Source organism: Hipposideros armiger, unplaced genomic scaffold (genome assembly GCF_001890085.2).
Source record: "Hipposideros armiger isolate ML-2016 unplaced genomic scaffold, ASM189008v1 scaffold_126, whole genome shotgun sequence".
Classification (NCBI taxonomy): Eukaryota; Metazoa; Chordata; class Mammalia; order Chiroptera; family Hipposideridae; genus Hipposideros; species Hipposideros armiger.
Genome location: NW_017731476.1, coordinates 3,858,842 through 3,872,346, shown reverse-complemented (window position 1 = coordinate 3,872,346; position 13,505 = coordinate 3,858,842). Strand labels below are relative to the sequence as shown.

The following is a 13,505-nucleotide window of genomic DNA, read 5'->3' as shown; positions in this document are numbered from 1 at the left end:
GTCCTGACTGTGTTGGAGGCAGGAGGGCCGTGTTCCCATGGACGGACAGCACGCTTATTTATTTCTTTGGGCAGATGGCTGAACTCTGTGACCCCTGGAGCCTGTTTGAGCCTCACGCTGTCAGAAAGCAGCTGTTTGGAAAGAGGCGCTGGTTCATCCTGATTCGAGGGCTGACATTCTGAATGGGTGAGGCTTGAATCCTCCCTTTGGAGAACAGAACTGTGCAATGATTTTGTTAAGGGTAAAATTGGCGATTAGGCAGAGTGGCTCCCTGCAACTTGAGCGTGGCCATGTGTTTGCAAAGGTGGCTGGCTCCACATGCTGGAAGGGGGTGGGGAAGGTGGAGAACATGGAAAGAAGGGGGTTCTGATTTTCGCTGTCCCTTAGGGTAGCTCCTCCTCATGTGGCCTCGTGTAGCATGATGTATTTCTGTCCCCGTGTCTCCCCTACAGCAGTTACTGAGCTGAGTTCAGAGCTGGCGAGGTGAGGTCCCCAAGCTTGGAGCTGGAAGTGTAGGTTTGTTCTCCGCTTTGACATGGCTTTCACAAGGGGGGGGATCACGGCAGCAGCCTATGGAGATGTGGGGCCTGGCTTCAGCACAGTTTGGGGAGGAGGAAAAGGTGGCTCCTGGGTGCTCTCCCCACCCCCTTGAATTTGTGCCCTTGTCCCCTGAGCCGCCTGATGCTAGGTATGGGTGCCTGTGGGGCAAGTGCATGATGAACTGGGAAGTGCGGCAGAAATGAGAGGAGCCAGCGAGGTCCTTCCCTCCTGAGTTGGTGGTGTGTGGAGAAGCGTCACTGGCGGTCCACTTTGCCCGTCCGAAGGGGTGTTTCTGTGGAAATGGACTTTGGCTAAAGCAAGGAGCCGCTGCTGAAGACACTTGATGCAGAAACGACTCCCTCAGCAGGTACGAGGACTAGGTGCCAACTCCATGCCTTCCTTGTGATGACAGCGGGCCACCGGGGTGCGGAGCACAGTTGTTTTGAAGGCAGGTTTAAAGGGCAGCTCACCGGGGAGAAAGTGCTGGTGTGGAAACTAAGTTTTGGACAAGTATCGTTCAGGCCTTTACAGTAGTACTTTGTTCTGTAACCGGATCACATCCTTTGCTTGTTCAGTGTGACACCAGATCCTTGAAAAAAATTGAGTATCAGAGCCGGTTGTTGTATCCTCTCTAGCTGAATTGCCAGGCAGAGTACATTTTCTCAAGAGTAGTGGGGGATGTGTTCTGATGCTGGTGTCTTAGAGGAGAAAGGCCTGTTGGGTTCGTGATGGTTCTTGGAATCAGTTTTCAGTGCTTGATGCTGGTTGAGTTCATATAGTTGCACAAAGTCTGTTTCCATCCTCTTAAAGTTTAGAAAAATTTCCTGATTTAGACTGAAATTTTTACACCAAGAAATTCCAAGCTGTTTTGAATGTGTCAAGAGAGAAAGTTTATTACAAAGGATTTGTTTGTGGCCTTCAAGTATCTTATGAGAGCAACTGAGTCAGGTTTCGTTTAAATAGTTGGATTATACCCAGGTCCACAGACACGAGAACGGCCAGCACTTAAAAGTGTGTGTGTAGAAAAGGTGAACAAGTGTGACATAGCAGTCCATGCCTGGGTGCACAGCCCACAGAAGGACACGCAGGTGTGCTTTCCATCAGGAGGGTTTCCGGGGGGCCTGATGAAGGTGGGCACGTAGTTCCTGATGGGCCAGTTACCTCCTCCATCCACAGACAGGATCGCATGCCTTCTGCACCGGCCACTGGGCTTGAAATCCACTTGCAGCCTGCAGGGAATCAAAACATTTACAGGCGTGTTTTGATGTCAAGAAGTTTGTTCCAGGAGCATTTGAGATCTTGCTTTTCAGCATGTCAGTTTAGCTGGAGTAAAATCTTATAAAAATTAAATAAAGAAGAAGTTTGTTCTGGAGGTCCATGTCCTCTGCATGTTTGTGGAGCTGGTGGCAGGCCTGCCCACGTGGAGAGAGCTGATGAGAGGCTGTGTGCAGACGGCTGTGTATGTGTGTGTGTCGGCAGTATTTCAGTCAGAATTCATCCAGCTGAAAGCTTAGCTTTCACAATGAATTCATTGTTAACCTCTCATTCTCCAACCTGTTTTTCTCTTTTGGGATTAATTTTACTGCAGCAGGAGTTGAATCTTAAAGTGACAGCCGTGTATTGGATGCTGTCAGAGAAGGCTGATAAGATTGGCAGGGAAGCTCGAAGCCTCAGTGGTTTCATCAAGTGCTCGACCTGTAGTGGAAACACGTGGAACAAAGGGCTGGGAGTTCTTTTCTGTTCTCCCTCCCTGTTTCTGGGAGTTTGGGAGGACAGGGTGTGTAGGGACCTGGGAACTCTGCCCCAAGCCGTGGAAGGAAGCTGGACCTCGCAGACCTTGCTCTTGGAGCCCATCTCAAGTGCGGTGTGTGTGCTGGGTTGTAGCAGGGCTGTGAATGCTCTCCTGCAGTGACGGGAGTAGTTCCATCTGGAGGGGTCGGCCCCGCTGCGTTCTCATCAGCACTCTGGCCTGGTGGGGCTGAAGAACATTGATGTAGGCTCTTCCTAGTTCCCCCTTTCCTGGTGAGGGAGGAAGTGAGGGCTTGCTGGCGGGTGCCCAGGTTCCAGCACTCCTGTGACTTTCCGCCACCTCTCCTGGCCTGTCCCTTTGCTTCTCCGTGGTGAGGGTCCCTCCTCAGACGCCCCTGCCATGTGGCCTCTCTTCCCAGCCTGCAGAGCCCAGGGCAGTGTCCAGGATGCTCTGGGCTGTCAGGCTCCCTGCTTGAGGCCCTTCCTCTTGGCCTGAAGAAATCGCCCTCTGTGGAAACCTCCTTGTGGCTGGGAAGCCTTTTCTGACCAATCAGCTTCTTCGTCCTGTTCCCATGTCCATCCCTGTCTTGGTCTGCACCTGGTTCTGTTGTCTATTCAATGTTCTGTTTCTCTAAAACAGGTTTTGCACCTTGTTTTGTCCTTATCTCTTAACCCTCTGTCGTGCCCAGCTGATCTCACAGATTCATTGCATACCAATTTTCAAATACGAAATACGTCTTTACTGTACTAAATCACAGACACGACTGGCAATAGGTTATGTAGAGGGGGAAGATACGGAAGCAATGAGTCACAATACTTAAGTTAACTGTTAGATATTTGAAAATTTGTGTGCAGTGAATCTGTGAGATCAGTTGCGCCCGACAGAGGGTTAAACCTTGAGTCCAGATGGCTTCTGTGACTCTTGCACGTTTTCTCCTCCTAGCCCTGTACCTGGGCTTCCTGTGGTGTATTGTCACACGCCTGTGTGTCTTATCCTTTTTGCTGTTTATTAACAAAACCCTGTCTGCATCCTGCATGTACGTTCTGACTCCCCTGCATTCAGAGCTGTGTATGTTTGAGGGGTGCAGGGCCTCATTCTAAACTCTTTGTTGCCCATTTAATGACCAATACATTCCAAAGTAGGAGGAAGTCAGGGGGTTAAAAACATGGACCTGTGTTCCACTTCTTCATTGTGTAAGGAAATGTAATTTCCAATGTAATTCCAACTTCTGTAGGTGTATTATACCCCCCACCTGACCCTTGAAAGGTTATATTTTGAAGCCATTGATTCCTTTTTATACTACAGCCCTTCCTGGGAGACTTTGGAGATCACGTGTTGGGTTAAATCTGGATCAGCAACCGTAAGTGTCAAGCATGCAGCATTCTGGGCTGAGGCCCTCCATGTTGGCACTGCTGTTGCCATGGCTACGAGACCTGCCATGGACCCCTGTCCTCACATGGGCCCCTGTCCTCACACGGCTGGATCCTGAGTTCCTGTGCTATAGAAGAGCCAGTGTCACTGATGCAGACCCTGCTCGGGAGGCAGCCCCTCCCAAGGCAGTTGTTTTCCCATGAGGAGGACTATTTGTTTCTTTCTTTTTTTTTTTTTTCTATGCAGGAGTCGAATCAGCAACCTTGCTGTTAAGAGTGCTTGCTCTAGCCACAGCCATCCGGGCAGCAGCTCAGCTCAAGGTGCTGAGTGTAGTCCCAGCCGCGGGTGGGCATAGCCCACCATAGAACAGGCAATCTTGTCATTAGGAGCATGTGCTCTCACCTGCTGAGCCATCCTGCCACCTGTTGGCAGCTCAGTGGCAGCTCAGCTCGGGCGCAGCTCAGGCGAAGCTCACTGGCTCATGTGGGAATTGAACCAGTGACCCTGTTGCTCAGAGCTCGTTCTCTTAAGCAAACTCTTAACCAACCAAGCCACTCGGCTGGCCCTAGGAGGACTGTTTCTTAAAGATCCCTGATTATCAGGATCACCTTCACAGTCCCTATGACCAGAAGCCAAGCTGCTTTTTACTTGTGATAGAGGGACCATTGGGGAAACGACCCCGTTGTTCTGGGGTTCTTTGACACCTATCACTTTGCTACTTTGGGCAAGGTCATTGAGGGCTTTTTTCAGGCCTCAACTTTGCTTTGGTATCTAAGAGGGTCCTGTCCTAAGAGGGGCATGTGCTCCATGGGTGGATGCAGCTGTGCCCACAGGTACAGAGGTGCTACCCTCCTGAAATGACTGTACGGCTGGTGGTCCTCATTGTCTCGGGGTTTCTGTCCATGCACCAATCATGGAAGTGCAGTGGGTGAGCATGGTGAGTGAGATAGAGAGCCACCAGCCTGGGAGGAGGGCAGGAATGGATGCGCACGTTAGGCTCAGTGTCACACAGTGCCACATGAACTTCCTTTGGGAAATGATGGAAACAGCCCAGTCTTTGGGGCAAAGTGCCTGAACACAGGCCCTGCTCATCCGTGTTTTTCGGATCTGGACAGCGACAGCAGCCAGACCCAGGGCAAACAGGGACATTAGCAAGCTAACTTCCTTAGCAGTTCAGAAGCTTGGGAACTGCTGGGGTCCAAGGTCCTGTCATTACTAACCCGCTCTCTTCTTTGAGGGCGAGCACGCAGACCACTGCATTTTTCCCTCCCAGTGGCCTGGACTTAGGCTGGACAGGAGGCTGACAAATGAAGTGTTCCCTCACTGCGCAATCTCAGAAGTTCAGCATTTACCGCCCTGTTTTTCTGTTGTTAACTCATTTTTTCTTCCTGTGCTTTGGCATTTTTCTTTCATGGGTTTTTTTCATTCGTCAAAATTATAGTCTTCAACTGGTTGTATGTACATAGCTGGTTATTACCAGATATACAGTTTTTTAAATGTACATCTAAATATAGTTTATTTGTGAATGCACTTTATTCTCATTCCAAAAAGAAAAAAAACCTAATAATCTTAATGCTCTCTCTTTCTTTTTCAAACAAAATCTTAAAAACTCTCCTGCCCAGAAGCTGCTGGCCCTGAGTTTTGTGTCTCTGGGTGGAAGGGGGTGAGGATGGGCTGGTGGTAGGTTAGAAAAGGCATCCACAGAGCAGGGCTCCCTGCTGTCAACCTGAAGGAATCCTTGAGTGTGAAAGGCCCAATCTGCAGCGTGGTGGGTGGGGGGCAGCTTGCCAACGCTCCCACCCCTCTGTGAGCCACACCAACCACTGCCCTGCCCCAGGGGCTGAAGGAAACCCACAAACAGCATGGCCATTACAACTGGTGCCTGAAGGGTAGGGCAGTGCCCTGCCAGGAGGGGTGGCTGGCCTTTACAGAGAAGCCAGAAGAACCGGGACCCAGAGTGCACCTAGCAGGGGTGCCCAGAAGGAAGGGGAGCAGGGAAGTGGCCAAGGGTAGAGGAAGTTCAAGGAGAGAGGCAGCTCCCCTCCTGGGGACCAGCCAGTCCCTGGCTGGCTTGTGCTCTCACTGTGAGATCTGCTCAGCTCCAGACAGAGGCCTTTTGGACAATGCGAGCTGGAGAAGGTGGTGGTATTAGGAATTTATACTAAACATTTGCTGTGTTGCTTTTCTTCCCTTTCCTTCAGTAGCCCTGTGTTTTTCAAATTAGTGCTGAGCAGTGACTCCAAGTCAGGTTTTTAATGACAGGATGTTTTCTGATCCAATCCGTGAAATCTGCTTGAAGCTACCAAAAGGGCCTCCAAACAAACTTATTTTTATAATAAACTTCATTTTGGAATAGTGTTTAGATATATAGAAAAGTTGCAAAGACAATGCAGAGTTCCCATTGTACCCACCACCCCCCTTCCCCTCATGTTAGCTTCTATACAAGGATGCCACATCTGTCAAAAGTAAGAAATGGGGCCGGCCGAGTGGCATGATGGTTAAGAACTGGCTTGGGACGCCAAAGGGCCCCAGTTTGGATCCCACATATGAAGGCCAGTGACACTGCCCTCCACAGCTAAGATGCTGAACAACAGCTCAACCTGGAGCTGGGCTGCCGTGAGTCACCAGCGACGGCATAGGCTGCAGCCCCTGTGGCAGTGGGTTGCCATGGGCTACCGTATGTAGCCAGCAGCCAGCGTGAGCGGCCAGCAGCCGCCGTGAACGGCCGTCCAGAAGCTGGCGACTGATCTGCCTCACCCTGGAAGAGCGCAATGATGGTGCCAACTTGGGCCAGTGAAGCAACGTCCTCCACAACTAGACTGAAGAACAAAAGGACAGCAACTTGTCTGTTCCCCTTCCCCCAATTCCCCAGCAATGTTCCCATCCCCCCAATTCCCCAATAAAAATCTTTAAAAAAAAAAAAAAGTAAGAAATGGATGTGGGCGGGCTGGCCGAGTGGTACGTTGGTTAAGAGTTGGCTTGGGATGCCAGCTTTGAGTAGCAGGGCCCGGTTCAGATCCCACATGAAGGTCAGTGACGCTGCACCCTCTACAGCTAAGATGGTGAACAGCAGCTCGACCTGCAGCTGGGTTTCTGTGAGTCGCCAACGGCAGCGGGCGTGCACTTACATGAGCTGCCGTGAGCCGCCGTGAGTGGCCGTCCAATGGCCGGCGAGCGACTGTCTCACCCGGGAAGAGCGCAGTGATAATACCAACATGGGCCAGTGAAGCAACGTCTTCCACAACTAGACTAATGAACAAAACGACAGCAACTTGTCTGTTCCCCTTCTCCAATTCCCCAGCTCTGTTCCCCTCCCCCAATTCCTCAATAAAATCTTTAAAAAAAAAGAAATGGATGTGGGCTATTAACTAAACAGCCGACCTGTTTGGCATTTGCGTTCGGTTCCCCTCAGTGTCCTCTTTCTGTTCCAGGATTTCATCCAGGGGCCACACTGCATTGTCATGGAGCCCCTGGGTCTCCTCTGGCCCAGGATCATTTTTCAGTCCTTCCTTGTTTCTCATGAACTTGATGCTCTGGAAGAGGAAGGGTCGGGTACTTTGTGGACTGTTCCTCAGTCTGGGTTTGTCTGAGGTATTATGGAGACAAGGCTGGGGGTATGGGCTGAGGAAGAACCCTGGGAGGTGGGTGTTCCTAGTCATCCTATTGGGTGCCTGACGCCCACTGACTTACTGTTGAAAGGAAAGGAGATTAGTGCTGAGTGACTGGAGTGAGGCCCTGGTCCTGCTCTGCTCTGACACGTGCTGTGTGTATGTCACAGCATGAGCGCAGTATGTTTTATTTTGGAAGGACCTGCATGCAGACCCCGCTGGGTCCTTCCAGTTTCTAGGTGAAGACACTTGGGCCCTAGGGGGCTTCAGGCTTCCATGTACCTGGTCAGAGCTGCAAGGGGTCCAGGTGCCTGCCGGCTCTGGTCATAGTCTGCAGACATGGACACTTCAGGGAACTCTGCAGTGACAGAGACGTCCCCAGGTGCAGAGTGGGCCTGAACTCACTGAGAGAACTTCCAATCAAAGGCAGGCCCATGTCCCTCTGCAGCATTTGCTTGTGGTCTCACTGGCCCTCTGTGACCTGCTCAGTCCCCTGTGCCAGGTCTCTTGGCACTTTCTGGGGAGGATGGGTTTAGATCACCGGCCTTTGGGAAAGTAGGTGGTTGGCCCTGACATTCTTCTCGAGCTTTTTTCTCCTCAAGTTCCAGTGCTGTTTACTGTCTAAGGACCTTTGTCTGGAGTCATAGATCGAGCTGCGGGCTGTGACTCTTGAGGCTTTTAGATTGAACCGAGAGCAGACAGTGGAGTTTCCTCTAGCCTGGGACTCAGAAGATAGGCATTTCAGGAAAGTCATGAATTTCATTCGTTCACCCACCGGTCTATAGATTCACCATTCCAGCCTCCTTTCTGCATAACCACAGCAAAAGCAAGACAGTTCTGAAGATAGGAATTGGTAGGAAGAAAGACAGGGACTGATAGAAACGGAAAGCTCTTTGAAGGATATGATGGTGATGGCTCCTGGCAGCTGGCGGATGGGCCTCAGGTTGCAGAACCCACCCAGGGACTCGGGTCCATCTGAAAGCCCATGTCAGGTGCTCGGAGTTGGCTACGACAAGGCGAAATGTGGACTGGTCCGGCTGCCCATCCTTTCCTTCTCCTTTCCCTGTTTCTGCCCCCTGAAGTCTATCTAAATTGGTGAGCAGTGGAGGTGTGGATGTATGTCATGCTCAACAACATAGGTCTTTCTCTGCAGGCTGATGTTGTGAAGTTTAATGTGGGAGTTGGCTGTTAACACTGGGATAGTCTCTGTGTCTCATTGGCCATTATTGTTCCCAATAAGAAACTCGTTATTCAAAATTGGCAGATAAAGAGCACAGGAAGGGAGACCATCTGTTTATGGTGCTTTTTCAGGGGTCAGGATAGGCCTTCTTGGTTAGAATAAGCGGGGGCTCTCTTCAGTGTTGCAGACCCCGAAAGTTTACGTTGCTGGAGGGGTGTCCCTGCCAGATGACACTGCTTTATATGGCCATTGGCATTCTGGGGGTTGGGTTATGTCTTTTTCCTATTTCAAGGCGAGAGAAGCTTCTGAGGATTAAACAACAAAAGTCTGACCACATTGATCTGGCCTTTTCCTTATAAGATAACCTGTTAGGGTTATTAGAACAGGAATCCATATCGCTGTGGGTGTGTGTTTATGTGTGGGAAACACTGATGGAGGGTAAACAAAATCCACGGCATTTGAAGGACTTTGGGAAGTTCCCCCAGGTCCCAGTGCTGCTCTCAAGGATCTTGCATGTGGCCTGGGAGGATGCCGTTCCCTCGGGATACACAGTCCTGGGCGGTCAGGACAGAGTGCAGCCAGGACAGAGTGCAGCTCAGTCCACACTGAGGTTGAAGGACTCAGACACAGGAGGAGGAGAGAGTGGAGCTAGTGAGTCAGTGTCAGCCAGGGGAAGAGGGGAAGGCGCTGGGCCCCCTGTAGGAGTCCAAGGGGTGGGAGGCACTGAAGGGTCCCAGCCCAGCCGAGGGGCCTGGGATGGGGGTGGGGCGTGCTAGAGGTGGGGTTTGGTAGTGCTGTAACTCCAGAGAAAGGCTCTCGTTTCATTAGAAGTGCCACTGTGCTCTAGGTTTTATTTTAGCTTTTGACCTTTTATCTGAGGCCCAGGGAGGTTTTGTCTGAGGAGCTGGAGTTGGAAGCCGGAGAGTGAAAAAGAGGAGGGAAACAGCTCAACTCCTGCCAGTCTCAGCACATCACTTACTTACCAGATGACATGCTTTTGATCAAGCTAGGAGTCTCTCAGATTCCCATACTAGATCGTGGGGGGAAATGTTTGCTGAATGAATGAATTCCCAAGGATAGATTCGTATTATTTAAGTTGCATATAATTAATGTGAATTGCGATTAGAAACTCAGTTTTTCTTTATTAATTTTAGCAAACCAGAAAGCAAAAAGAGCTTGTTGATAGTGTTTTCTTCCTAATAATAGATTTTACTGAGTGAAGTTTTTAATGCATATGGAATCTTAAGGATATGGATTGAATGAATGATCTTTGAGATGCTGCTGCTTTTCTGATGCAGCTCCAGGATGACAGGCTTGTAAAGCAGCAATAGGATTTCCATGTGGGGAGGGGCACTGCTAGGTAATGATGTCTGCCTCTCACTAGGATCTGCATCTAAAAGATAACTAGTTTATTCATCTGCTCATTAGCAAATACTCCTTATACCTTTGTGAGTCCTTCCTAAATGAACCTGGAAGGAAATTCAAAAGGTCTGTGGGCCCCTGGTCGGTAGGTCGTGGGCATTGATATGGTCCCTCACAGGCACCCATCTGCAGCAGCTAACTTCTCTGCTATTTCTGCTGACCCTGCCCAGGTCTGACTCTGTCCTCTGTCCTTTGCAGTTATCAGGTAAATAGTTCCAGGACCCACCTAGAAGATCTGTCTCTCCTTCACCCAGAGGTCAACACTGCTTCCCTTCTGTCTTCTATTAACCCAGATGGCACCTCTACTGTGTACCTGACAGTTTTGTCTCGTGCTGTTTTCACTTCACAGTTTGGTCCCCGGCATCTCGTTCACACCCCACTTCCAATGGCTGCCTGGTCTCCTCTCTGGGTGACCCAGGGGTAGCCATTGTCCTGTTGGTTGACATTTACACAGGCCGTTTCCAATTGTTAGGTGTTCTTTCTTAATGAATATTTTTAAATTTTCTTCTGAGTCTGTGTCTATTTCGGCAGATTCTGTGTAGAGGAACGTGCCAGGTCGGAATGACATGAGCCTAAGGTGTGGTGTGGTGTGATTACTAAATGCTTCCCAGGAAGGTCCTGCCAGCCTAGGGCCCCCGTCCTCAGTCCCTGCTACTCGAAGTATCAGCATCAGACGCAGCCTCTACAAACTGGGAAGGGCTGAGAGCATTGAGTTTGAATATGGCTTCACTGCTGGGTGTGTGAGTGTGGACAGGGACTTGCCCTGGGCCTCAGTGTCCTATCTGTGAAAAGGATGCCAGTGGTTTCGCATCAGGACCTGTTTGAGGACTAACCGTGATAACACATGCAAGATGCTCAGAAGTACGTGTGGCAAACAGTAAGCACTTAACTGTTAGTTACTAGTTTTAGAAGTAGAGCAAAATGGCATTTCATTAATTTTATCTTGAGCAGTGGTATTTAAAGTTGTATCTGTAAGGGGTGTATATAATTATATGGAGAATTTAAAGAATGAGCGTAAAAGAAGCTCCCATGTGCCCAGCATCCTGTGTAAACATAGGGTTTTGCTGGGTTCTTAGAAACCTGCTGAGGGGCCCTTCTTTTTTTTTAAGCTGAGCCATCCTGCCACCTATTGGCAGCTCAGTGGCAGCTCAGCTCGGGCTGGGAATCAAACCGCTATTGCTCAGAGCTCAAACTCTTGAGCGAGCTCTTAACCAACTGAGCCACTCGGCCGGCCCTGAGGGCCCCTTCTGATTGTAAACTTCCTGCACTGTAATGTTCATGTGAATCAAGTTCATAGGTGTAAAGTATACCACTAGGCAGTGCCAAAGTGCAGGAAGTGAGCAGAGCTTCATTGTCCATGCAGACAAATCTTGATTTCAGAATTTCATAGTATGTTTGTGGTGACATGTGCATAGTTAATGGTGACCGTCCAGGTTGGTAAAATGCAGAGACACTGTGTTTACTGAGTCCTGCGATCAGTTAAGCCTGAGGACCAGACTCAGGCTGCTGGCGGCCTGACCTTGTGCCCTCCGCCTGCCTTACCTGCCTGTTGCTGAGTGAGAGGCTCCAAGGGGCTGGAGGAGAGAGTCAGAGGGCAGATTAGGTGGCCACACGGGGAGGGTCACACTTGAATGCTTCCAGCTCCCTTCTTTTCCTTTCCGCAGCTTTCTCCGTGGAATAGGAGAAAACAGTCTCACTCTGGTCTTTGTTTAAACCAGCCAGCCACCTGCCCGAAGCTTCACCTGTGTGTGGTTCCCTCAGGTAGGACGACCTGCATTTTGCTGGGTGCTACACTGCACCAGAGCCTTGGGGCCCACCTGTCTCCTGTGGGCCTGCTCCTCATCTGCCCATAGTCACAGCCAGGGTGGGCAGGGTGTATGACGCAGTCCATCCTAGGAGCACACGCAGACAGGAGCCTGGGCTGAGAATCCCTCGGCCACCTTATCCAGTAGCCACGTCCTGTCTGCCCGGTGAGCGCACAACATACTTCACAGAAGGCCTCGTGTATCTATAGCGGGCACCCAGCAGCCTTCAAGGGGTGGGTCTGTTATCAACCTCATTTAATAGAAGAGCACATTTTGGCTCGGAGAGAGTGGGGCTCACCTGTGGTTACCCATTTTCAACTAAGTCACAGACCTTGAACTTGGGTCCTGGCCTGCTTTTGAGTGCGGGGCCTGCCTTTGTGGGATTTGTTGGGGTGAGAGGGTCTTACCAGAATGTTCTTTGCCAGTGAGTATAACTCACCTGAGAGCAGAGTGCCTTTGGGGATGAGCTGGTCAGATTTGGTGACACCCCCGCCCTTTAATGCAGGGGCCTAGAAGGAAACATTCCGTGTGTGTGCTATGGTGTGCTGGCAGTACCTGTCGGGGTGCCTTCAGAGCTCCAGAGCACATCCTGCCCAGGGCAGCTCTGAAAGGCAGCTTTGCTTTGGGAGTTTGGGATCGTGTCTCTTGCTGGCTGGAGCCTTCAGCTGCGTGACAACATCTTGACCATACAAGGCCCTGATTTGATCTTGATTCCTCCGCTGGTGCGTTAGGGAGCTCAGCCTTCCTATATTGTTTTGTCTGACTCACAGTTAGAAATGGGCCTCCTGAAAGAGTATATATTTAATTCAGCTTTACTCATAGATCAATAAACAGCATTTGGAAAGGGCCTAAAGGGCTTATTTTATGATGTGATGGCCTCTGGGTGGAGAAACTTTTTGATTGTATCTTCTGTGTTATTTAATTGTAAAAGTGCTCCTAACAAGCTTCCTCCCAGTCAGTAAGCTTGAGTGTTTTGTGTAGATTAACTCATTAAAGCCTCGGACTTCCGGTTCTTATCCATGACTGAAGCAAAGGATCTGAGCCAGAGAAGTGACAACTTGTCTAAGGTCAGATGGCTAGCCAGGAGTCCAGTGCTTGTTGTAATAGTTCCACGATGGCCCTTCTCTACTTGTACCTGTAACTGTACTTGTCTGTCCAAGGCCTTGTCACTAGTTCACACGCAAAAGGTTTACACAGAATAGTAACTAATGATTAAGCTTTGCATCTATTTATTCTTGTCATATCCTGGAATTAGATTCTTCCTTAGAAGGTTTTTAGAAATTAGAAAAAAGTCTCTTTAAGAGCCAAGGCATGTGTAAAGAATCCACTGGTGATTGCTGAAATCTGGGGTGTGTAAGCCCCCCAGATTTGAATCCTTGGTCCTGGTGTAGATCCATGGGCTCTCTCTCAGGATGAAAGACTGTCACTCATAGCACCAACCCTAAGGCTGGCTTCAAACTCCTCAGAGATAAAGATATAGAGACAGATAAAGAAAGATCCAGAGGGATCTGAGGAACACCAGGCAACACTCTTACCCCAAATTCAACTTCTTGGCCTCCTGGCGCTGACTCAGGTGCTGTCTGCTCTTCTAGTCCCCAGGGCTTAGGCAGGATGGGGCTTTCGGTAGGTGCTCAGTGACTGTTAGCAGCATGAATGGATCAGTCACTTGTCAAGTGTTTTGAACTACATTTCAAAAGAGGAGAAACCGTGTGTCTCCCCTCCTAATACAAGCCCTCCAAAGCACTGTGGAGAAGAAAGCTCCTCCTCAGCTGGGCCCCATCCCATGTAGACACAGGAGCCCTGGTAAGCTCCTCCTGGCCCCCTGCTGT

At 50.0% G+C, this 13,505-nt stretch overlaps 1 protein-coding gene across 3 annotated transcripts in view; it reads left to right on the top strand.

Annotated features, from left to right (window-relative positions):
- The first annotated feature begins 6 nt into the window (after positions 1-6).
- Positions 7-13,505, top strand: part of PDPK1 (3-phosphoinositide dependent protein kinase 1) — a 73,755-nt gene continuing 60,256 nt past the window's right edge. Inside the window, exons 1-4 of one of the 3 annotated variants that reach the window (XR_002124695.1) lie at positions 193-907; positions 3,596-3,650; positions 11,536-11,632; positions 12,182-12,310. Coding sequence is in view for 2 of the 3 variants with exons in the window: in XM_019648552.1 (XP_019504097.1) it covers positions 884-907 (24 nt within the window). In the remaining variant the exon portion in view is untranslated. The other 2 variants (XM_019648552.1, XM_019648550.1) reach the window with 2 other exon arrangements.